This window comes from Procambarus clarkii, chromosome 92 (assembly GCF_040958095.1).
Source record: "Procambarus clarkii isolate CNS0578487 chromosome 92, FALCON_Pclarkii_2.0, whole genome shotgun sequence".
NCBI classification, from domain to species: Eukaryota; Metazoa; Arthropoda; class Malacostraca; order Decapoda; family Cambaridae; genus Procambarus; species Procambarus clarkii.
Window position 1 is genome coordinate 11,510,381 of NC_091241.1, and position 26,966 is coordinate 11,537,346.

The 26,966-nt window shown below is 47.7% G+C and overlaps 1 protein-coding gene across 1 annotated transcript; it reads left to right on the top strand.

Annotated features, from left to right (window-relative positions):
- Window positions 1–2,257: 2,257 nt before the first annotated feature.
- LOC138359653 (trophinin-like) lies at window positions 2,258–5,355 on the top strand. Its single transcript, XM_069319068.1, has 2 exons — window positions 2,258–2,335; window positions 4,567–5,355. Exons 1-2 carry the CDS (start codon window positions 2,258–2,260, stop codon window positions 5,353–5,355), a joined length of 867 nt encoding a protein of 288 aa, XP_069175169.1.
- The last annotated feature ends 21,611 nt before the right edge of the window (window positions 5,356–26,966 follow it).

Consider the following 26,966-nt stretch of genomic DNA (forward strand, 5'->3'; position numbering starts at 1 on the left):
ACCAGGGGGGTTATCCAGTGGAGTTATACCCGGGGATTTACCGGGGTAGTTCTACCAGGGGGAGTTAGACAGGGGGAGTTATCCAGGGGGGGTTATACCATGGGGAGTTATACCATTTGAGTTATACCAGGGGTTATACCAGAGGGGTTAACCAGGGGATTAATACCAGGGGATTATACCGGGAGTTTCCCAGGGGAGTTTATACAGGGGAGTTATACCAGGGATAGTTATACAGGGGCTTATACCAGGGGGGTTATAAACCAGGGGAGTTATACCCTTGGGCAGGGTGAGTTATACAAGGGGGATTTATACCAGGTTGTTATACCATGGAAGTTATACCAGGGAGTGATAAGACCGGGGGAGTTATCCAGGGGGGGGTTTACTTACCAGGGGAGTTATACCAGGGGGAGTTATTACCAGGCGGGAGTTATACCAGGGGGAGTATTACCTGGGGATTATACAAGGGGGAGTTATACCAGGGGGCGTTATACCAGGGGTAGTTATACCAAGGGGGAGGTATACAAGGGGGTATACCAGGGGGAGTTATACAGTGGATTATACCAGGGGTAGTTATACCATGGGGAGTTATACCAGGGGGTTATAACCAGGGGGAGTTATACCAGGGGGAGTTATACCAGGGGAGTTATACCAGGGGGAGTTATACCAGGGGGAGTTATACCAGGGGGGGTTATACCAGGGGGGTTATACCAGGGGGAGTTATACCAGGGGGTTATACCAGGGGGAGTTATACCAGGGGGAGTTATACCAGGGGGAGTTATACCAGGGGGAGTTATACCAGGGGGAGTTATACCAGGGGGAGTTATACCAGGGGGAGTTATACCAGGGGGGGTTATACCAGGGGGAGTTATACCAGGGGGGTTATACCAGGGGGAGTTATACCAGGGGGAGTTATACCAGGGGGGTTATACCAGGGGGAGTTATACCAGGGGGGTTATACCAGGGGGAGTTATACCAGGGGGAGTTATACCAGGGGGGTTATACCAGGGGGAGTTATACCAGGGGGAGTTATACCAGGGGGAGTTATACCAGGGGGAGTTATACCAGGGGGAGTTATACCAGGGGGAGTTATACCAGGGGGGTTATACCAGGGGGAGTTATACCAGGGGGAGTTATACCAGGGGGAGTTATACCAGGGGGGTTATACCAGGGGGAGTTATACCAGGGGGATATACTGGGAGAAAAGAGAAAGAAACATCATTTCCAGCCAAGGAAACATTGAATTATTTTTTTTATCTTTCCAAGTATCGTGTGGGTGGGTTGGGCCACCCACCAGCCACCCTGTAGGTGGGTGAGTGTGGGTGTCACCACCCACCCACACCACCCACACCACCACCAGCTACACAGAGATGTGTGGCTAGTCGGTAAAACAACCACCCCACCCAAGCACAGGACCCCAGTTCGAGCCCCGCACACAATCTTTTGCAAGACATGAACAACCAATTGGGCCAAAAATAAACTAACGAAGAGTCGTTTGATAGTCAGCAATAAAACTACCCAACAAGCACTGCAGCCCCCCTCAAACAAGCGGATAAAGACACTCAAACAAGCACTTTCGGACATTTACACTACAAACACTTCAACAAGTGTGTATGTTGTTAAGCCATAAACAACCCAACTCTCCAATCACATAATTAGGTAATTTGGCCCAGTCGGAGGGAGGGAGGGAGGGAGGGGGGATGGGGCTGAGGTGAGGGGGGGGGGAGGGGAGCTAGGAGACCCGGTCCGTTCCCAGAAAACGCGGATTAAGACCGCAGGAAAAATGTCATATTATTACTCGCACGGTAAGCACCAGTTGATAGGGGCGGTTTTGGCCAGTACCGCGGTAATAGAGATGCTTGTTTAATATATCTCTCAGATAATTCACAGCTGCGACCACCCGCCCGCCCACACACACACACGCACGCACATACACGTACACGTACACACACACACACACACACACTACACTCAATTTTACATTGCGAATCTATCCTGAAAGTCATCACATTGAGAATGTGTATTTCTGAAGTGCAGGCATTGTGTGTGTATGTGTCAGACGCTAAGCACAACAAGCTGGTTGGTCAACAGGTAGTAGGGAGGACAGGTGGCGCTGGCAACACAGGTAATGGAGAGGTTGAGACACACACAAAAAAGGACACCAACATCTTACAGGTGGTGGTGGTGGTAGGTAGGGTGGTACTCACTCCAGGCTGGTGGTGGCGTCGTGGGCTATATAATAACTTCATCCCTTCACATGATGACCGCCTTCACCCTCTCCTGGGTGGTGCTGATTGTGAAGCTGATTGTGAAGCTGATTGTGGAGGTGATTGTAAAGGTGCCTACCTATGATTGTCAACGGGTCTAGCATGTTCCTCCGACGCCTCTACTGGCTTTCTCGTACCTATGGCACTACACTTTTTAACCCTTCTGACCATCAAATTATCTTTCACGGATCTGGCTGGTTCCTGTCAGTGACTGGTTCCTCTCAGTGGTGGTTCCTCTCAGTGGTGGTTCCTCTCAGTGTTGGTTCCTCTCATTGCTGGTTCCTCTCAGTGCTGGTTCCTCTCAGTGCTGGTTCCTCTCAGTGGCTGGTTCCTCTCAGTGATTGGTTCCTCTCAGTGGTGGTTCCTCTCAGTGCTGGTTCCTCTCAGTGGCTGGTTCCTCTCAGTGGTGGTTCCTCTCAGTACTGGTTCCTCTCAGTACTGGTTCCTCTCAGTACTGGTTCCTCTCATTGTTGGTTCCTCTCAGTGGTGGTTCCTCTCAGTGGTGGTTCCTCTCAGTGCTGGTTCCTCTCAGTGGTGGTTCCTCTCAGTGGTGGTTCCTCTCAGTGCTGGTTCCTCTCAGTGGCTGGTTCCTCTCAGTGATTGGTTCCTCTCAGTGGTGGTTCCTCTCGGTGGTGGTTCCTCTCAGTGCTGGTTCCTCTCAGTGGTGGTTCCTCTCAGTGGTGGTTCCTCTCAGTACTGGTTCCTCTCAGTACTGGTTCCTCTCAGTGCTGGTTCCTCTCAGTGGTGGTTCCTCTCAGTGGTGGTTCCTCTCAGTGGTGGTTCCTCTCAGTGGTGGTTCCTCTCAGTGGTGGTTCCTCTCAGTGGTGGTTCCTCTCAGTGGTGGTTCCTCTCAGTGGTGGTTCCTCTCAGTGATGGTTCCTCTCAGTGGTGGTTCCTCTCAGTGGTGGTTCCTCTCAGTGGTGGTTCCTCTCAGTGGTGGTTCCTCTCAGTGGTGGTTCCTCTCAGTGCTGGTTCCTCTCAGTGGTGGTTCCTCTCAGTACTGGTTCCTCTCAGTACTGGTTCCTCTCAGTGTCTGGTTCCTCTCAGTGCTGGTTCCTCTCAGTGGTGGTTCCTCTCAGTGCTGGTTCCTCTCAGTGGTGGTTCCTCTCAGTGGTGGTTCCTCTCAGTGCTGGTTCCTCTCAGTGATGGTTCCTCTCAGTGCTGGTTCCTCTCAGTGCTGGTTCCTCTCAGTGCTGGTTCCTCTCAGTGATGGACCTCATATTACCAAAGTAATCAAAACTTTTTCTAATATTAAAATTGTATCAGAATTCCTGCGCACTAGCGCATGACCGACGTAAACACACACACACACACATATGTGCGTGCATGCGTACATCCCAGATACGCACATCGCCTGCCAGCAAGTCCAACACACACACACACACACACACACACACACACACACACACACACACACACACACACACACACACACACACACACCAACGGGATGCGAACAAGGAACGCATGCGTGCGTATGTCGGGAACGCATGGACGCATCGATACGCACTCCCACCTGTATATATATATACGCCCCGCTGTTTAAACGTCGCTGCGGAGAGCAGTACATGAGGCTCGAACCCTCATTATAGGATAATTGACCTCCAACTATGCAATCTAATTGTCCATTTGGAATAACCCCAGTGTGATAAAAATACCAGACTTGAATATTAAGACTTTGAAGGTTAAATAACTGATTGAAACTATCAGTAGCAGTCGCAACAGCAACAATCATGTATTCTAACAATCCTCCATTCACTTTCAAACCGTTCAATATGTTCTATTCCATTATCTCATATTCCATCACATAAATCTACAATCCCAAGCACAATTCCTGTCAACAATCATCATGATCTAAAATATCCCCATTGCTAAACAAAAATCTATATTCAAAATCTATATTTAAAAGTTCAATATCCGTAAAATCTAATTCAAGTATGTAATATTATATAGAACTTTGGAGAGTTAATTTTTCAACTACCCGCCGACAGTGAAGAAAAACACAAGAAATATTGAGAAGATTCGTGTTAGAATCGTTAATCTTACCCTTTCGGTCACTATTCAACAAATATAATATAGCATATATAATAAGTATATAATCACATACATATTCGTGTATAATATTCCATACACTGGCCAATTATACACTGAATTATATACACCAAATTAAGATTCCTGTAAAAAGCTGAAAATTAAGCAATCAAAAGGTCCCATGAATGGCCAAGTTGAGTTACCTTAAAAGGTAACTGCTGATGCTTGGCCATTCATGGGACCTTTTGATTGCCCTTTGACACCTTTTAAGGTGTCTCTCCTCATTCGTCAGTCACAGAGCACTCCCAAGTTGATGACTTCCTCCTGTGTCCAGGACCAAATGAAGTCAAGATTTTCACAGGTGGCTTGTTTGGCTTCCACCACCACTGAAAACTGTTTAATAGATATCAACAAATCTCCCATGGTTAAGGAAAGATGGACAGGTCACACTGGAGCAGCTCTGGGCTTCCTCCAAGACAATGAAGCAGCTCTGGGCTTCCTCCAAGACACTGGAGCAGCTCTGGGCTTCCTCCAAGACACTGACGCAGCTCTGGGCTTCCTCCAAGACACTGCAGCAGCTCTTGGCTTCCTCCAAGACACTGGAGCAGCTCTTGGCTTCCTCCAAGACACTGCAGCAGCTCTGGGCCTCCTCCAAGACACTGCAGCAGCTCTGGGCCTCCTCCAAGACACTGCAGCAGCTCTGGGCTTCCTCCAAGACACTGCAGCAGCTCTGGGCCTCCTCCAAGACACTGCAGCAGCTCTGGGCCTCCTCCAAGACACTGCAGCAGCTCTGGGCTTCCTCCAAGACACTGCAGCAGCTCTGGGCCTCCTCCAAGACACTGCAGCAGCTCTGGGCCTCCTCCAAGACACTGCAGCAGCTCTGGGCCTCCTCCAAGACACTGCAGCAGCTCTGGGCCTCCTCCAAGACACTGCAGCAGCTCTGGGCCTCCTCCAAGACACTGCAGCAGCTCTGGGCCTCCTCCAAGACACTGCAGCAGCTCTGGGCCTCCTCCAAGACACTGCAGCAGCTCTGGGCTTCAGTGATACAACAGGTTATTAATGAGATCATAATTACCTTGCAAGCAGGTCCGTTGGAGTTAAGAGTCACGTATTACCTATGATACGTGGTGTGTGTTGTGTAGTGTCTGGCGACCTGCACGACAATAGTGCCTTCCTCACAGCCTGGTTACCTTGGGCTGACCTTGGGCAGGTTACCTTGGGGTGACCTTGGGGAGGTTACCTTGGGGAGGTTACCTTGGGGACGTTACCTTGGGGTGACCTTGGGGAGGTTACCTTGGGGAGGTTACCTTGGGGACGTTACCTTGGGGTGACCTTGGGGAGGTTACCTTGGGGAGGTTACCTTGGGGTGACCTTGGGAGGTTACCTTGGGGAGGTTACCTTGGGGGAGGTTACCTTGGGGTGACCTTGGGGAGGTTACCTTGGGGACGTTACCTTGGGGGAGGTTACCTTGGGGTTTACCTCGGGGTGGTCACCTGAGCACTCAGGCTGTTGCTGTTTGCGGCCAGAAGGCCCGTACAATGCGAGACTCAAGCTCAACCCAATTGGGGTTCTTCAGGCACTTGTCGAATTCCCTTTTAAAGGCTTCGACCCTGCAGTCACTGCGATACAATGATGGTGTTTGATACCCATAGTGGTTGGGCACTCCTCCTGTGCCCCTACCTCATATCCCAACTCCTACTTAGAGCAGTCGGTACAGCGACGGCTTCTTGCAGGTCGGCGTTCAATCCCCGATGCACCAAGTAGTTATAGACATCGTTCCTACCCCCCCTCAGTCTCCTGTCACCATAATACAGGTGCTACATAGCCATACTGGGGGCCGGGCAAGGCTCCCCCGGGTGCTGCATATCCTCTTCGTCAAGACTGAGGGTCCCTACAAACACAATCAGTGGTGGTGGTACTCCTCTATATTGCAGGGACAAAACTAGACGCGTTCAAGAGATAATTAGACAAGCTGCTGGGGATAGTACCGGATCAACCAGCCTGTAGTACTCACTTCCCCTTCAGAGCAGGAGAGATTGCTGAAATAGAGGGAATACAGAGAACATATACGGCACGCATAGACGCGATAAAGCACCTAAATTATTGGGATCGTCTCAAAGCTCTCCAAATGTACTCACTAGAAAGGAGACGAGAAAGATACTAAATAATATACACATGGAAAATCCCTAATCCCTAATCCTAATCAGGTCCCTAATCTACACAGAAAAATAACAACGTACTGGAGTGAACGATATGGAAAAAATGCAGAATAGAACCAGTGAAGAGCAGAGGTGCCATAGGCACAATCAGAGAACACTGTATAAACATCAGAGGTCCGCGGTTGTTCAACATCCTCCCAGCGAGGATAAGAAATATTGCTGGAACAACCGTGGACATTTTCAAGAGAAAAATAGACTGTTTTCTAAAAGAAGTTCCTGACCAACCGGGCTGTGGTGGGTATGTGGGCCTGCGGGCCGCTCCAAGCAACAGCCTGGTGGACCAAACTCTCACAAGTCGAGCCTGGCCTCGGGCCGGGCTTGGGGAGTAGAAGAACTCCCAGAACCCCATCAACCAGGTATCAAGCATTGAATACGCCAGCATGCAGGCCGCTTCAAGCAACAGCCTGTTAGATCAAATTCTCACAAGGCAAGCCTGGCCTCGGGCCGGGTTCGAGGAGATGAAGAACACTCAGAACCATGTATGGATCGGCATACATAAATCATACATACATACATACCGCCCTTCCTCTTTATATTTCCCAAACGTCAACAAACTTACGTATTAAAGTGCTCCCTTACCCTAACCTACCAGAGGACCCAAAACAGAAAACGGGACAATATGTCAATTTCGCGAGCCGCTTCCATTTTCTAGTACGACAATATTTTCACCCCTTAAGTAGCGAGCCGGTCGGCCGAGCGGACAGCACGCTGCACTTGTGATCCTGTGGCCCTGGGTTCGATCCCAGGCGCCGGCGAGAAACATTGGGCAGAGTTTCTTTCACCCTATGCCCCTGTTACCTAGCAGTAAAATAGGTACCTGGGTGTTAGTCAGCTGTCACGGGCTGCTTCCTGGGGGTGGAGGCCTGGTCGAGGACCGGGCCGCGGGGACACTAAAGCCCCGAAATCATCTCAAGATAACCTCAAGATAGCGTATACGTCAAAATGCGACGTTCTATTCATCGCATATGTATACATACGCGACGTTCTATTCATCGCATATGTATACATACGCGACGTTCTATTCATCGCATATGTATACATACGCGACGTTCTATTCATCGCATATGTATACATACGCGACGTTCTATTCATCGCATATGTATACATACGCGACGTTCTATTCATCGCATATGTATACATACGCGACGTTCTATTCATCGCATATGTATACATACGCGACGTTCTATTCATCGCATATGTATACATACGCGACGTTCTATTCATCGCATATGTATACATACGCGACGTTCTATTCATCGCATATGTATACATACGCGACGTTCTATTCATCGCATATGTATACATACGCGACGTTCTCGCGTATGTATACATCCCTGGTATACATACTCGTAAAGACTTAGTTTACTAGAGTCTTTAGTAAACTAAAGACTCAGTCTTTACTCAGTCTTAATACAAGAAAAAGCCAAATTTAATTAGACTTTCCCTAATTTAAAATCTAATTATAGATTTAATATAAATATTATGTGATTATTATAAACAGGACTTATTAGCATGTTTTTATTTCTTGAATGTTCTTCTGTATCTATGTTTGTTCTGCCTTTGTTTTACAGTGAGTGTTCTACAGTGAGTGTTCTACAGTGAGTGTTCTACAGTGAGTGCTCTACAGTGAGTGTTCTACAGCGAGTGTTCTACAGTGAGTGTTCTACAGTGAGTGTTCTACAGTGAGTGTTCTACAGTGAGTGTTCTACAGTGGGTGTTCTACAGTGAGTGTTCTACAGTGAGTGTTCTACAGTGAGTGTTCTACAGTGAGTGTTCTACAGTGAGTGTTCTACAGTGGGTGTTCTACAGTGAGTGTTCTACAGTGAGTGTTCTACAGTGAGTGTTCTACAGTGAGTGTTCTACAGTGAGTGTTCTACAGTGGGTGTTCTACAGTGAGTGTTCTACAGTGAGTGTTCTACAGTGAGTGTTCTACAGTGAGTGTTCTACAGTGAGTGTTCTACAGTGGGTGTTCTACAGTGAGTGTTCTACAGTGAGTGTTCTACAGTGAGTGTTCTACAGTGAGTGTTCTACAGTGAGTGTTCTACAGTGAGTGTTCTACAGTGGGTGTTCTACAGTGAGTGTTCTACAGTGAGTGTTCTACAGTGAGTGTTCTACAGTGAGTGTTCTACAGTGAGTGTTCTACAGTGAGTGTTCTACAGTGAGTGTTCTACAGTGAGTGTTCTACAGTGAGTGTTCTACAGTGAGTGTTCTACAGTGAGTGTTCTACAGTGAGTGTTCTACAGTGAGTGTTCTACAGTGAGTGTTCTACAGTGAGTGTTCTACAGTGAGTGTTCTACAGTGAGTGTTCTACAGTGAGTGTTCTACAGTGGGTGTTCTACAGTGAGTGTTCTACAGTGAGTGTTCTACAGTGAGTGTTCTACAGTGAGTGTTCTACAGTGAGTGTTCTACAGTGAGTGTTCTACAGTGAGTGTTCTACAGTGAGTGTTCTACAGTGAATGTTTAAGGTTTTACTCTCATTATTCCGCCGGTGTTGACACTTTATTTGTGAAGTGTATTCGCTATCACTTGAGTGCTTGTACAGGTGCTCTCTCTCTCTCTCTCTCTCCATATATATATATGAATACGTGATGCCTGGTATGGACCAATAGGAGTCGCCTCCTGCAGAGATCCTTTACTGCTAGAATCCACTCAGTAAAACATCTAAACTTTTGGGACCGACTAAAGAGCCTAAATCTGTGTTCTCATGAGCGCAGGTGGGAGAGATACATAATAATTTACACGTGGAAAATATTAGAGGGGCTGGTCCCAAACCTGCACACAGAAATAACATCACATGAGACCAAAAGGCATGGCAGGATGTGCAGAATACCCCCGTTGAAGAGCAGAGGTGCAACAGGTACTCTGAGAGAGAACTCTATCAACATCAGAGGCCCGAGACTGTTCAACACGCTTCCACTACACATAAGGGACATAACTGGCCGACCCCTCACAGTGTTCAAGAGAGAACTGGATAAGCACCTCCAAAGGATACCTGATCAACCAGGCTGTGATTCATACGTCAGGCTGCGAGCAGCCGCGTCCAACTGCCTGGTCGATCAGTCCAGCAACCAGGAGGCCTGGTCGACGACCGGGCCGAGGGGACGCTAAGCCCTGAAAACACCTCAAGGTAACCTCAAGGTAGCCTTGTATGGACCAATAAGACTTCTGCAGTTTTATACGTAGCAATGTTCACTTGAAGGGGTTGGTACTCGAACGCCCAGCACATCTCCTGTGCCAGGTAAGTCCACTACGGGATCACCATAGCCCGTGCTACTTCCAACTTCTAACAGCTGAATCTAAAAAAAAAACCACAATCGATGATCCAGATGGCTGGCCACTAATCCTCCACTTAACCCTTCAATCCCAGCTACTATCCTCACACTCTTGCAAGTGACCATCACACTGACTCACCACTTTCTTCTGATAATTACCCTATCAATTCTGCTGCAAGCTAATGCCTAAACTCCACTGGTCCTAACTTACACTCAGAACACACACTCAGAATAACACACTAACAGAATAAGACACACTCAGAATAACACACTAACAGAATAAGACACACTCAGAATATCACACACCCTGGCGGACATAGGGTAGGGAGAGGAGCCCAACTAACTTACCGGAGCAGGGACGACCAACAATCTCTGTCTCCAGAGACGACAGGTGACGACGGAGGCGTTGAAGAGAGCGGCGACAGTCCTCCTGCACCACCGTCGGGTTGCCCGCTAACACTCTTCTGCTGTAGCTCACCACGAAATGACCGCAGACGCTACTATGATGCATCATTGGTCTGCTGACGCAAGCTGATTGGTGGCGAGGGAGGGATTGAGGGGGGGGGGCGAGGTAGGTGTAGCAGGTGGTGACAGGTGTATACAAGTCGTGACAGATGTCAGTTGCTACAGGTGTGTAAAACTAGTAATGTCAGTGGTCGTGAATGATTAGGGGCGATTCGAGGGGAAGGAGGGGGGGGGGGTGAAGGGACGAAATCACTCAATAACGACACAACATCACTGCCTAAGCGCTTTAGTCCAGCAGTGAATAATTCGTCGTACGCCTCTTGGACCGTTGACAGTGAATTATACACTCAACAGGTGTACGGTACTATTATACACTAAACAGGTGTACACATAATTGTTTCATTATAAGGCACTGAACAGGTGTAAAGATACTGAAACCACACTTTTAAAAGATATCCCAGGACCACGTAAAGATATCGGAGAGTAACACCGCGTGGAGTGGCACTGCTATCAACGCTGAGAGGCAGCAAGCAGACAGGGGGGGGGGGGATGAGAGGCAGCAGAGGACAGCGTAATAGGACAATCAAGACACCACTGTGGATGTCTCCATCGCTTGGGTTAGCGGCCGCGCTGTCTGTTTCATAGCTCACAATCCTGCCACGGGAGACCAGCTCTGGCACAATCCACAATCAGAAGACGCTGCTGCTGCTGCTGCTGCTGCCTCGCAGAATGACTCAATCATGTCGATAGAATGAGGCCCCTTTAAGCGCTGGTCGACATCACTAATTGAGACGTCTACCGAAAGAACTTCACTATCCGATCTGTTGATGGGCGCCGCGGCCCGCCGCGAGCGTGGTATCAGCATTATATAAACTTATCCTTGCTTAAGGCATGGCGGAACACCCACTTCGAGTCCCCACAAGTGCACAAAACTCAATTCCCCGGCCACACAGCGGTGTCAGAAGGCCAGGACGTGCCTGTAGGAGGGTGTGTGTGGCAGAGATGGGTGTTTGTGATGGTCCCCCTCTGCTAGCTGGTCGGGTACTGACTGACTAGGGCAACACAAAGCCTTGCTCAGGTCGCAGTGTCAGGGCGGCGGTGGACCACACACACGCGCGCGGCCAGGCCAAACTCACATACTCGCGTATTTCCCACAGTGGCGCGGGTTCACCCACCCTTCTCCGTCTCCCACACACACCCACCTGCCTCTCAACCTCCCTGCCTGCCCCACACTTATTACAACGGTTGTGGGGCTGCCTCCCACAACCCTCCCCCACAACCCACGAGGTTCACTCACCGGTGTGGAGGAAGAACGCAGAGCATCCCCACCATGGCGCACTGGGCCACCCGCAACCCCGCGCCAGACGAAACTTAGTGGAGCCCTCGCTGCGCGGAGAGACTCTTCCTAAACTCCGCTAACCAGACCAACCTCTGCACTGGGACCACCGCACACAGCGGCCGCCCAGCTCTCAGGGTGCTGGTGGTCGCTGAAAGCAGGTATTTCCTCAATTCAGGTGTGTGAGAGCAGGTGTGGAGGATGTTGCGACAAGGGGGAGGAGGGTGAGAGGCTAGACGCTCGCTCATTGGTCAACTCTCTCACAAGCTACCGTGAGAAATGAAAACACCCGTGACGTCACAGGTATTTCAAACGAATGAAATTACCATGTGCATAAACTGTAACCAATGGGAGAGCTCGTTACATAGCGGTTAGAAGGTGTATAACGAGTGGCCAATGAGAAGCTCCGTTGCTTTACAAGGTGTACAACCTCTACCCAATAAGGAAGCAAGACATCTCACGTACACAACTTGTGACCAATGAGAACTCACATAAAAACAGCCCATAACCTTCACCAATAAAAAATATCTTTGCATTTATGGACTCAAGACGATTTAAACGACTCTCCAGACCTGGATATACTCAGCGCATACCTCCAGAGGACTATACGTCTTGTATGACTCCTGTATATTGTATAGTATGCGGTCACAACATATTGTTGAAGCTCTAGTATGCGGTCACAACATATTGTTGAAGCTCTAGTATGCGGTCACAACATATTGTTGAAGCTATAGTATGCGGTCACAACATATTGCTGAAGCTCTAGTATGCGGTCACAACATATTGTTGAAGCTCTAGTATGCGGTCACAACATATTGTTGAAGCTATAGTATGCGGTCACAACATATTGTTGAAGCTCTAGTATGCGGTCACAACATATTGTTGAAGCTCTAGTATGCGGTCACAACATATTGTTGAAGCTATAGTATGCGGTCACAACATATTGTTGAAGCTATAGTATGCGGTCACAACATATTGTTGAAGCTCTAGTATGCGGTCACAACATATTGTTGAAGCTATAGTATGCGGTCACAACATATTGTTGAAGCTATAGTATGCGGTCACAACATATTGTTGAAGCTATAGTATGCGGTCACAACATATTGTTGAAGCTATAGTATGCGGTCACAACATATTGTTGAAGCTATAGTATGCGGTCACAACATATTGTTGAAGCTATAGTATGCGGTCACAACATATTGTTGAAGCTCTAGTATGCGGTCACAACATATTGTTGAAGCTCTAGTATGCGGTCACAACATATTGTTGAAGCTCCAGTATGCGGTCACAACATATTGTTGAAGCTCCAGTATGCGGTCACAACATATTAAGTGCTCTAGTAATAAAGACGGCCGCAGGTACAACATATGTTGCAAGGACATTTGTCGTGTCCTGAGAGCAACATTGCAGCTCGCATAGCAGCTGTTGCAAGGACGCTTCTTGCAAGGCCTCTTCGCGTTCAACCATTCGAGTCCACCTACATACTAAAGCACACTTGTAATCAATATGCTAAGACCTTCAGGATAGGCTGAGACCTTTAGGATAGGCTGTGACCTTTAGGATAGGCTGTGACCTTTAGGATAGGCTGTGACCTTTAGGATAGGCTGAGACCTTTAGGATAGGCTGAGACCTTTAGGATAGGAAGTATAACCTCTAGGATAGACAGTAAACTTTAGGATAGGATGTGATCTTCACGATAGACTATGGTCGTTAGGATAGACCGGGACCTTTAGTAGAGGATATGACCTTTAAGCCTCGTCGAAGGATACATGTGGCCTAGCCAATAGGATGGCAGGAAGCATGCCAGTTAAAACAAGGTGCGGGACCAATAGGAAGCATCGTTACAAAAGGATGAAAAGCGGTGTGGCCAATGAGAGAGCAGGTAAGGTGGTTGACAGCACGGGGTGTTGACCAATAGGAGGCGCCGTTACAGAAGGGGGTGGAAGCGGAGTGACCAATGGGCGGGCAGGTAGCCAAGGATGTCAGCGAGAGAAGGGGGTTAGTGGAGATGTTACCTCCCGGTCACAGCATCCTAGTAATTATCTCCCAGTTTGTTTCTAGCATCCACCTGTCACCCAAGTTCCTCTTACCACCTAGGTAAGCCGGGAGCCGGCGGCTGAGCGGACAGAACACTGGGCGCGTGATCCTGTGGTCCCGGGGTCGATCCCCGGGCGCCGGCGAGAAACAATGGGCAGAGTTTCTGTCACCCTGATGCTCCCCTGTTACCTAGCAGTAAATAGGTACCTGGGAGTTAGTCAGCTATCACGGGGTGCTTCCTGGGGGGGTGGAGGCCTGGTCGAGGACCGGGCCGCGGGGACACTAAAGCCCCGAAATCATCTCAAGATAACCTTATTTCAAGATTATAACGGGGTGAGAATAGCTTGAGCTACCTCATCCCTTTGTGTGTATGTTACCTCAACAAACTTATTTCAATTTCAATTTCAATCAAGCCCCCACAACTCAAGCATTATATCTTAAGACTGTAATAAAACTGAGCCATTTAGAGATTAATCATTTAAAACTCACGCTAGATGGTTATATATAACCATCTTATTACTGAGGATTAAACTATCTGAAATCCTTTGCACTGTATCTATATTTCGCTTCAGATACACAACACATGAGAGTAACAGCAGCTCCCCCTGTGACTCTGTAATATCTCCATAGCTCAATACAATTATGTATTAGCCTTAAAGACCTACCATTAATGGGTAATGATTAACTGCAAATACATAGCTATTAAACCGGAACAATCCCCCGTAAAAACTAGCAGACATTATAATTATGAAGTGTGTGCAGGAGAGATGCAATTGTTAAAATAATAATCTCCAGTGAGGTCAGATAAAAGGCCTTTTGTGCTCACTGTAATACCTTTTTTGCGCTACCGCTCACAGGATGAGTATGGGGCGCACAATAAACTCTTCCAACTGCAACAGGGAGGACGAGAGGACACAGGAGGAAGCTGGAAACACAAATGAGCCGGAGGAATGCAAGGAAATACTCGTACCCTTCTACGGGCGGTCAACACGTGGAATGCTCAGGAAGAGGAAGTTGTGGAAGCCACCTCCATCCACAACTTTGAAGCCAGACTCGACAAAGAATTTGAACATGAAAATAATTCCATTGTAATGGCGCAGATACACCAAGGCGGGGCCATAGAGCTAGACCACACCTCCCACCAGTCACTGATAGGTAAGTACTTTAGTGTTGACAAGTACTCAAAGACTGGACTATCCTGGTAGTAAATTAGTTCAACGATAGTGAGTGTAGAGTGACTCTCACTAGCAGTGAGGGTTGTGAGGGAGTAGTGATGGTGTAGTTGTATTGGGAGGTATTGTATTGGTTCAGTGTTGGGGTTGTGATGGTGTGGGGGGTGTGTGGGGTGTAGTGAGGGGGGGAGGCAGGGTTAGTGTAGTAGGAAGTGATGAAGGTCGCAGTAGACCACAGGTATACCATCAGGGCCAGGGAGGTTCCTCACCCCATACCTCACCTCTCATCTCCTCGTCTCCGCCCCTCTCTCACCATCCCCCTCCCTCTCTCTCACCATCCCCCTCCCTCTCTCTCACCATCCCATCCCCCCTCTCTCTCATCATCACCAATAAGCATCACACATACAGTCCTCATCAGCATGGTGAATAAGTGTCTAAAATTAGGACCCATACACATGTCTGATATACCCATACACATGCCTGACATATCCATACACATGCCTGACACACCCATACACATGCCTGACATATCCATACACATGTCTGATATACCCATACACATGCCTGACATATCCATACACGTGCCTGCCATACCCATAGACAGACCTAAACCCCCTCAATCACGTAATCTTTGACTCTCTGAAACAAATTTCCATTCCCCAAGCGCTTAAGTTAATTTTTTTGTTTAATTTTGCCCCGAGGGGCGAGTTTATTGGGCAGCGCCACTCATCCTGTGAGTGGACACACCGCCATAGTGACAGTATTGGGCAGCGCCACTCATCCTGTGAGTGGACACACCGCCATAGTGACAGTATTGGGCAGCGTCACTCATCCTGTGAGTGGACACACCGCCATAGTGACAGTATTGGGCAGCGTCACTCATCCTGTGAGTGGACACACCGCCATAGTGACAGTATTGGGCAGCGCCACTCATCCTGTGAGTGGACACACCGCCATAGTGACAGTATTGGGCAGCGTCACTCATCCTGTGAGTGGACACACCGCCATAGTGACAGTATTGGGCAGCGTCACTCATCCCGTGAGTGGACACACCGCCATAGCAGCTTGTACAACACTCCCCAATAGGAAGAAAACCCGCTGGGTTGTTCATCCTGTCACTTGTACCCAGACACAGCTGGGACTTGCTTAACTGTCTCAAGTGAACAGCTCCTCAAACAAGAAGATTAACATCTGTCAACCCTTAAAATCTTACGTCATCTTGCTGGTGCAAAATTGGGGAATCTTTTAAGAACAGCATCAATATTTGACAAATAGTGTTTTCCTAACTCAAACAATGTGGGGTTTATTATTCTACACATATTTCTAATGACTCTTAGATGTTCTCTCTCTCTCAGGTAGTGGTCAAGGCGGTGTCCGTCACTCTCACCACAGATTCTGCAACTCCGCTGCTCAACTGTTGTTTCCATTCCGAATCTCCATGGATATTTGTATTTTGTGCACAGAGAACAGTTGCATTTTTTACGGAGTCAAACAACCGACACCTGGGAATGATGGGTATTGTACTCAATACTGTTGAGTATTGAGTATTGAGTACAATACCCAATATATTGTACTGAGCCCAATACATTGTACTGAGCCCAATACATTGTACTGAGCCCAATACATTGTACTGAGCCCAATACATTGAATACAAAACGTCTCCCCAATACTGTTTACAGTGTTGGGGAGATGTCAGTACTGTTTACAGTACTTATAACAACGGTGTGGATCACCGTAGATTTATTGACGTAATGGACAATTAGAAAGTAGAATTTGGTACAACTGAATTTAGACAAACTGGAAAAGGGTTTGAATTTATACTTTGTAATACCTATAGGCCTACTACACGCTGCTATTTGAAGCCTAATAGGATATATGTGCTATACCACGCCTAGGAATATATATATATATATATATATATATATATATATATATATATATATATATATATATATATATATATATATATATATATATATATATATATATATATATATTCAAGGACTGTTATGAAGTGAATATAGTACCAAATTCAATCTAATTGTCCAATAAGTCAATATATGCACTACGGTGAACATAGTTACTAAGAGGAGACCACCACCCACCTACCACCATCCTAGAAAACTACCACAATCACCCCCCCCCCATACTAACAGGGCCACCCCCCCCCCTACTAACAGGCCCAAAATATCTCCAGGTTCCGTAATTAATCCCCACCGAGCACTTAACGACCATTAACCCATCACCATAACCCACCAAGATGGGGCTGCCAGCCCCTACACCGCTCACAAATGTGGACCTAATTAACAGTAAGGGGAAAGGTGAGAGTCGCGTGCCTCGTCCCGGGTGACAAAGTGGTTCATCAGGGCCATAGCGTGGCACCCGGGGTGTAGAGGGTGCCAAGCCACAGGTAAGGGCCAGGGGCGGCCTACAGGTGAGGCAGGGAAGGTATTCTGGAGGTGAGGCTCTTGGGGGGGGGGTCACTGACTGAGGGAGGGAGGGACTGAGGGAAGGAGGGAATGAGGGAGGGACTGAGGGAGGGATTGAGGGAGGGAGTGAGGGTGGGACTGAGGGAGTGACAAGGGGAAAAAATGGGGAATTAGTGAGAGACAGGAGATAGAGAGGAGGGAAGAAATGGTGGGCAGGGAAGAAGAGAGAGCTCCAGGGAAGAGGGGAGGAGGGAGATGAAGGTAAGGGGGGGATGGGTAAGGGGGGATGGGTAAGGGGGGGATGGGTAAGGGGTGACGGGGCAGGGGGTGAAGGGGAAGACCACCTCGCCAGGACTGGTTTCGTGAGGGTAATTATCCCCCACATCACCACACTTACTTAATGCCTCATTTTACATACTCGCTGACAACATGGTGGGGAGGCCATGTGGCTGACGGGGAGGGCCATGTGGCTGACGGGGAGGGTCATGTGGCTGACGGGGAGGGTCATGTGGCTGACGGGGAGGGCCATGTGGCTGACGGGGAGGCCATGTGGCTGACGGGGAGGGCCATGTGGCTGACGGAGAGGGCCATGTGGCTGACGTGGAGGGCCATGTGGCTGACGGGGAGGGCCATGTGGCTGACGGGGAGGGCCATGTGGCTGACGGGGAGGCCATGTGGCTGACGGGGAGGGCCATGTGGCTGACGGGGAGGGCCATGTGGCTGACGTGGAGGGCCATGTGGCTGACGGAGAGGGCCATGTGGCTGACGGAGAGGGCCATGTGGCTGACGGGGAGGCCATGTGGCTGACGGGGAGGCCATGTGGCTGACGGGGAGGCCATGTGGCTGACGGAGAGGGCCATGTGGCTGACGGGGAGGCCATGTGGCTGACGGGGAGGCCATGTGGCTGACGGGGAGGCCATGTGGCTGACGGGGAGGCCATGTGGCTGACGGAGAGGGCCATGTGGCTGACGGGGAGGCCATGTGGCTGACGAGGAGGGCCATGTGGCTTGAGGGGGGGGGGCATGTGGCCAAGGGGAAGAGTACAGTATATATGTGGTGGAGGGGACGAGTATGTGGCCTATGTTGGTGTACAAAGAGCCACAGACGAGGCATCTGACCACAGACAGTAGTCGAGTAAAGCTTCAGGACCGAGGATAGCAGATAGACTAAGTGTGCTCCGTCCTCTAGGAATGAGTCCTGTGCTCATGTTGTGCCACAGAGCCGTATCCCCTCCAGTTTAACTCTTCTTAAGAGTCGAGCCGAGAGTATCAGCCTAACGCAACATAATAACACCAGAATACATGAAAATCCACGAAGACCTATTGGCTAAAATTGGTAAAAGATCAGAGGGGTGACCCACGATATCCTCCACAACCTAGGGCCTAGGAGACGAGGGCTAGCAAGGAATGATTTTTAGTTACTGTGAGCTGAGTCCTTCGCTTGAATGTGTGCTTGAAGCTTCTGGAACACTCCAGAGAGTGGGGCTTACACCTGGGGACTCAAGTGGCTGTTATCACGTCTGAATGTTAATTCAGACGTGATAATTATCAATTATCCCTGATTCCCACCTTCTAACATCACCTTTGACCATTCTCTTTGCCTTGTTGTGTAGGATATAGGCGCAGGATTTCAGTCCCTGAAACTAAATAAACTTTCCTGAAACTACAAGCTTATAGTTTCTATATGAAACTATAAACTATAGTCCCTGAAACTATAAGCTTTAATCTCGTGTGTATCAATTAATTCCTATCACCATAAGAGGCTTGCAGGGTTCAGCTATTCTTGGGGCGCCTTCCTCAGTATGTTGCCGACGGTAGTTACGTGTCAATTACGTCCTTGCAAGACAATAAAGGAGTAATTATCAAAGGCCAGACTTAAGAAGAGATGATTATATGAATAGCAATAAACAGAACAGTTTCTCTATGCTCCTTCCCTCGTGTCTATGTAATTTGCTGTGGCAAGTTGCATTAGGTTATCTTGAGGTTATCTTGAGATGATTTCGGGGCTTTTTAGTGTCCCCGCGGCCCGGTCCTCGACCAGGCCTCCACCCCCAGGAAGCAGCTCGTGACAGCTGACTAACACCCAGGTACCTATTTTACTGCTAGGTAACAGTAGGGGTTGCTTGCTGCTTGAGTAAGCTGCCCCCTGCAACTATGCCAGTTAATATTTCCAACCCAGCAGTGAACGGGCTTCCTTTGTCACCGAGAAATGGAATTATCAAAAGTCATTAATATCAGCATGAGTGAAGGTGGTGGCAGATTTAAGTCACTGTAAGCATGTACATTTAGTAATTTTTTAATATGATATAACTGATGGTATTGTGTTAACATTATAGTTAGTAGCAGACGATGAGTCACAATAACGTGGCTGAAGTCTGTTGACCAGACCACACAGTAGAAGGTGAAGGGACGACGACGTTTCGGTCCGTCCTGGACCATTCTCAAGTCGATTGTGAGAATGGTCCAGGACGGACCGAAACGTCGTCGTCGTCCCTTCACCTTCTAGTGTGTGGTCTGGTCAAATTATAGTTAGTTATACAAGACGACTCCAATTAGCGCCTATTCACATCCTGCCCGAAGCAGTTTGTGTGTACATGTTTGGCCTACCCTTGAAACAACCCATCGATCCCATGTTAATTATGCTACCCAGTAAGTTCTTCCATAAAGTAGACAATATTTCCATAGTTTAATATCCAAGTTTCAGGAATGTGATGCCATTACGTGGTGGTGATAGTTCCTGTTTAATGTGGGTGTTGATTACAGTTTAATATTTAGCATGAAACAGGTAACGTTCTGGTATTCGTCTTCAAGCACCTGTCCGGCACCAAATCCTAACAACCCTAAGAAATAAGCCAATCACTATGCCACGTTTCGTCTAATTATCATTTGAGTGTAAAAGTAAAAAGATATTATTTTACAAGCAGGTTTCCAGTACATTTTGAATCTAAGAACCTGGAAGTTGTTCTACTCCTCGAGCCCGACCTGAGGTCAGGCTTGACTTGTGATAACTTGGTTCAACAGACTGTTGCTTGGAGCGGCCCGCAGCACGCAAGCATGTCACCATATCTCTCATTATTACCTTCTAGGAATAGCGGGGCATTCTCCCCGATGTCTGTACAACCCAACCACTTGGGGGTGGATAGAGCGACGGTCTCGCTTCATGCAGGTCGGCGTTCAATCCCCGACCCTCCAAGTGGTTGGGGCACCATTCCTTCTCCCCGTCTGTCCCATCCCAAATCCTTATCCTGGCCCCTTTCCCAGTGCTAGATAGTCGTAATGGCTTGGTGCTTTCCCCCTGATAATTCATTTCCCCTCCTTCCTTTCCCATGCCTGCACAGTGGTCTACGTTCCCGACTTGTAATCAGGGATCTCGGGTTCTATCCTCAGGTGGGACAAATTATTGGGCAATTTTCCTGCACCTGAAGCCTCTGTTCACCTAGCAGTAAATAGGGACCCAGAGTTAGGCAAATTGCTGTGGGTTGCCTCCTGGAGCAGGTCAGTAGCTGACCTGTGGTGACCTCGATAAATACAGGCTTCCTGTCCCGGACAACGGGAATGATTAGACAGTATAGTAGATAATCCTTCAATTATGCTGTGAATTGGCTCGTTATGGTGACCAAAACTGTCAACGTAGTGAAGCCAATGGAGAGAATGGTGCTGAAAGATGGTGCCAGCATCATGCTGGTCATGCTTCAAGAGATTATATAAATAAATTAGCAAGCACAGCATAAAGTGGACATTCCATTGTCATGCTGAATTGTTGATAGGAACCAGAGAGGTCTGGGAGGCCATGTTGGTGAACCCGCAGGTCCATGGAGGGAGAGTGATTACCACGAGACAGATCTAAGCCAGAATGACTATACCACTTGATAAAGATGTGAGGATAAGGATATAGGATAGGACGGTCGGCCGAGCGGACAGCACACTGGACTTGTGATCCTGTGGTCCTCGGTTCAATCCCATTCGCCGGCGAGAAACAATGGACAGAGTTTCTTTCACCCTATGCCCCTGTTACCTAGCAGTAAAATAAGTACCTGGGTGTTAGTCAGCTGTCACGGGCTGCTTCCTGGGGGTGGAGGCCTGGTCGAGGACCGGGCCGCGGGGACACTAAAAAGCCCCGAAATCATCTCAAGATAACCTCAAGATAGGACGGAGAGAAAGCATATGGTAGTCAACCACTTGGATGATCGGGGATTGAATGCATATAGCCATAAAGGCTAAGTAGTTCATAGGTCCATGAAATAGGCGTAGGGTAGTGGAAGATAAATACTTGAGAAAGGAAATTTTCCTTCAATGATCTTGTTAATCTGTCTTAATTTAGCGAAACAGATGTGACATCCAGACTCACTAACGTAACAATCTTCACCTCAATTATCCCTAATTCTGTGTAGCAAATCTGAGTGTTTAACACACACAAGGCGACGAGAACTTAGATAGTTAGACGAAGACTTAACTGTCAGAACTTGGAGTCGAGAACACACTTTGCTGGCGCTGAAGGGCCTCTCAAGTGAGGAGTAACTACAACAACATTACCACTACCACCACCACCACCACCACCAACAGAAGCACCACCACCACCACCACCACCACCACCACCACCACCAACAGAAGCACCACCACCACCACCACCACCACCACCACCACCACCAACAGAAGCACCAACAGAAGCACCACCACCACCACCACCACCACCAACAGAAGCACCACCACCAACAGAAGCACCACCACCACCACCACCACCAACAGAAGCACCAGCACCACCACAATTATCACCACCACCAACACCATCAACCGTGTGGGCCAGTAATTAAGTTTTTGCCTTGTGTCGGTGACCAATTGGACACAGTGGATGTGGAGGTTGACAAAGCCTCCGTGCCCTCGCTGCTTGTCTTGGCCGCCAGCTGATTAATGGTCTACCCCCTTAATACAATCAACTCCCCCCTCCCCATTACCCCACCACCCCCTGCCCCCACAATCATACACCATGCTCCTGCCTGCTATGTAACGTCTCTATACCACACATGTACACAGGGAACGTCCTCAAGATGGTACAGATGTTCATAGGAAGGTCCTTAAGATGACGTTCCTGTACACTGTGGCTGGCACTGTGACGTTCCTGTACACTGTGGCTGGCACTGTGACGTTCCTGTACACTGTGGCTGGCACTGTGACGTTCCTGTACACTGTGGCTGGCACTGTGACGTTCCTGTACACTGTGGCTGGCACTGTGACGTTCCTGTACACTGTGACGTTCTTCGATACAGGAAGAACAACATATTCTGAGGGAAGACAGTTTCCAATCAAGACTTTGAGACATTTAGCAGAGTGTGTTGAGTGTAAACGAGCAAGCGAACAAGGGGGCGGGAGAGGCAGCGAGTGCGTGCGAGGGGGGGAGATAGTGAGTGCGTGCGAGGGGGGGAGATAGTGAGTGCGTGCGAGGGGGGGAGATAGTGAGTGCGTGCGAGGGGGGGAGATAGTGAGTGCGTGCGAGGGGGGGATAGTGAGTGCGTGCGAGGGGGGGATAGTGAGTGCGTGCGAGGGGGGGAAAGTGAGTGCATGCGAGGGGGGGGGATAGTGAGTGCGTGTGAAGAGTGGCGTGCTGTGTACATGTTAGAGTGAGGATAGCAAGAGTGTGAGGGAAGGAATGCGTGACACGACTATAGCGGAGTGGTCCGGCCTGGTCTGGCCCGCCCCTTGGCCTGCCCCTGGCCCGGCCTGGCCCCTGGCCTGGCCTGAAGAAGGCTGGCCCGGCCGCCCGCCTGATACAGTCATCTTTGCAACCATCAAGAAAGCAATCAAGACGACGCCGCCTCTCGACCCATGTCCCAAACTCCGGCTTCGGCGACCCCCCTTTGACCTTTCCGACTATATTAGGGTTGTGCCTCGCCTCCTGGGCCACGCCTTTCCGTGGTTCCTCGTAGATGACGTGCCCACCTCTCCGACTACGTAGTGTTGGGTCTCATCTCCTGGGCCACGCCTTTCCGGCTGTCGGTTGTAACTCCGTGTATAGGGTACGTTTAAAGCGTAAAATGGACTAGGATTAATATGTTAAGACATATTCACTGTTGCACATCAAGTTGGCAATCTTGCAAACTTCAATCGTGCCAAATCCCTCTATTTTTTTATTAACGTTTTCAGGTCCAGTTCCCTAACTATTATAACTATCCTTATGTTATTTTCAGTAAAGAACAGGAGGAACAAAACAGACAGGAGAGAGGACAGGAGGAGGAACTAGAACAACAGGAGACAGGAGGAGGAGGAACAACAGGAGACAGGAGGGGTTAAGGAGCGACCAGGGAGCAATGATCAAGCACTTACCAGGCGACTAATTTCACACGATTATTCCAGGTGGAGAGGCCGACCCCTCCCTCCCTCCCTCGCTCCATGACACCTTCCCTCACTCACTCCATCACTCCCCTCCTCCACCCTGAGGGAGTAGGAATAGAGCAAGGGAGAGACAGAAATGTCCCCTAATCTTACTTTATCAACAGTTATTCTCATTCTTACGTTCGAGTCCTTATCATCTTCCTCCTCCACTCCTTCTACTTCCACTCCCTCTACCTCCACTCCCTCACACTCAAAGACACCAGTGTGTGAGGTGGGGTGGGGGGTGGGGTGTAAGTAAGGGGGGGACGGCTATGGGTGGCCCAAAATCTCCGCTGTTTTACACTGCTCAATTACCAAGTATTCCTGAACATTGTGTGAGGGATGGTGGTGATGGTGTGGACACCTGGTTAATACCTGTGACGGGTTCTCGAAGTTGATCTGCTGACCAGGTCTGGTCTGGTTCCAGGCGCGCTTGGTCACTTGGTCCAACAGGCTGTTGCTTGGAGCGCCCCGCAGGTCCGCCACACCAACCCGGTTGCTCCGGTACTTTGTGTGGGAGCCTCACTAATTTTTTCTCGAATACTTCCACTTTTGTTCCAACAATATTTGGTGTTTGTTGATAAGGTACTGAATACCCGTAGACACCTGATAATCCTACAGTGCTCTCTGATTGTGGCTATGGCTCCTCCTCTCTTCACTGTCACTATCACTACTATCACTGAATTTCCTCCATACCATTCGCTCCAGTTTGTTAGTTTACTGTGCAAATTTGGGACCTGACCCTCCAGTATCTTCCATTCCATGTATATATATATATATATATATATATATATATATATATATATATATATATATATATATATATATATATATATATATATAAACAATCTTTGGACAACACCCACCAGTGGGACTCGAACCCAGAAAGCACAACTACCTTCCAGTAGCTGGCATAACTAGTATGCTTTAACCCACCCACTATATATATATATATATATATATATATATATATATATATATATATATATATATATATATATATATATATATATATCAATATCATAATTTATGTGATATCTCTCTCGTCTCCTTTCCAGCGATTACATTTTGAGAGCTTTCTCAATATTATAGGTGCATTGTCATATACTCACCTAGTTGTACTTGCCAAGTTGTGCTTGCGGGGGTTGAGCTTTGGCTCTTTGGTCCCGCCTCTCGTGTCTATGCGTGCCGTATATGTTCTCTGTATTCCTTCTATTTCAGCAATCTCTCCTGCTCTGAAGGTGAAAGTGAGTATCTAGCAGTACTCAAGAGTGAAAGCACTAGTGATTTAAATAGTACAACCATTGTGATGGGATCCCTGGACTTGAAGGTTCTCATAATCCATCCAATCATTTTCCTGAATGACACAATATTTGCTTGGTTATGCTCCCTGAAGGTTAGGACGTCAGACCATTATTCTTAGATACTCTACATGTATCTACATTTTCCTAGTATGAGATCTGAATGTGCCTTGCATTTCTTTTAAGTTCATTTTTACCACACCTAAATATCTGATACACATAATGTTATTTTCCGTTGTTCAGTCGAAGATTTTATTGATATCAGCAATAAAAATTTATTGATATTGATATCTTATTTTTGTATCATCTGCAAATGATAGCACGAGGCGGTGACGTGTGTGTTTGTCTATATCTCGGATGAGAATGAGAAACAGCAGTGGTGCCGGACTGTGCCCTGAGGTACAGAGCTTTTCACTGTTCTTGGACGTGATTTTGTTCAACTGTCAATCTTTCCATTCTGCTTGACAGGAAATTAAAAATTCCATCGCCCTAGTTTACAAGTTACTTCTATTGGCCTCATATTCTGGGCTATCATTCCACTGGATCACTAGGATTTTATTCCAAGGGATCACTAGGGTTTTATTCCAAGGGATCACTAGGATTTTATTCCAAGGGATCACTAGGGTTTTATTCCAAGGGATCACTAGGATTTTATTCCAAGGGATCACTAGGGTTTTATTCCAAGGGATCACTAGGATTTTATTCCAAGGGATCACTAGGGTTTTATTCCAAGGGATCACTAGGGTTTTATTCCAAGGGATCACTAGGGTTTTATTCCAAGGGATCACTAGGATTTTATTCCAAGGGATCACTAGGGTTTTATTCCAAGGGATCACTAGGATTTTATTCCAAGGGATCACTAGGGTTTTATTCCAAGGGATCACTAGGGTTTTATTCCAAGGGATCACTAGGGTTTTATTCCAAGGGATCACTAGGGTTTTATTCCAAGGGATCACTAGGATTTTATTCCAAGGGATCACTAGGATTTTATTCCAAGGGATCACTAGGGTTTTATTCCAAGGGATCACTAGGGTTTTATTCCAAGGGATCACTAGGATTTTATTCCAAGGGATCACTAGGGTTTTATTCCAAGGGATCACTAGGATTTTATTCCAAGGGATCACTAAAATTTAATTCCAAGGGATTACTAGGATTTTATTCCAAGGGATCACTGGGATTTTATTCGAAGGGATCACTAGGATTTTATTCCAAGAGATCACTGGGATTTTATTCCAAGGGATCACTGGGATTTTATTCCAAGAGATCACTGGGATTTTATTCGAAGGGATCACTAGGATTTTATTCCAAGGGATCACTAGGATTTTATTCCAAGGGATCACTGGGATTTTATTCCAAGAGATCACTGGGATTTTATTCCAAGAGATCACTAGGATTTTATTCCAAGGGATCACTGGGATTTTATTCCAAGGGATCACTGGGATTTTATTCCAAGGGATTACTAGGATTTTATTCCACAGGATCACTGGGATTTTACTCATTTCATCGCCCTATGTGTATCAACCTTCACTTGTAAGTAAAGGTCGAATATTGGTAAGAAATTCTTGATTTTACTTTTGATTTTGTGTATAATATGAAAATAAAATATTTATAATTGTCATGCCTTGAATAACTTTTTGTTACAATTGCATTTCCTTAGTCTCTCTCTAAAATCATATACACTGATGGTTCCCTACACCGCACCACGGGTGCAGCTGGAAGTGCAGTTGTTCTGACAATGGGCGATGGCTTGTACTTTGAGTGGGGAGTCCGTATAAACAATTGGGCCTCTACCCTTCAGACCGAACTATTTGCCTTGATCCTTGCACTGAAATGTGTACAAGTCTCCAAACTTGATACATTAATTGTAAGTGACTCCTTATCATCCTTAAATGCTCTCAACTCTTTAAGACATTACTGTAACATGCTCGTGTCCGAAGCTAGACACAAATACAACAAAATTATTAAGGATGGTAACAGAGTCCATTTCATGTGGTCTCCATCTCATGTTGGCCTCCGAATGCATGATAGAGCTGATAAGTTAGCCAAAGAATCTGCCTTTAAAGGAGCCGTTGAGT

Coding starts and splice junctions, on each gene's coding strand:
- LOC138359653 (XM_069319068.1), top strand. CDS start 2,258: ATGACCGCCTTCACCCTCTCCTGGGTGGTGCTGATTGTGAAGCTGATT. Junction 2,336..4,566: donor TTGTGGAGGTGATTGTAAAG/GTGCCTACCTAT, acceptor ACACCTTTTAAG/GTGTCTCTCCTCATTCGTCA.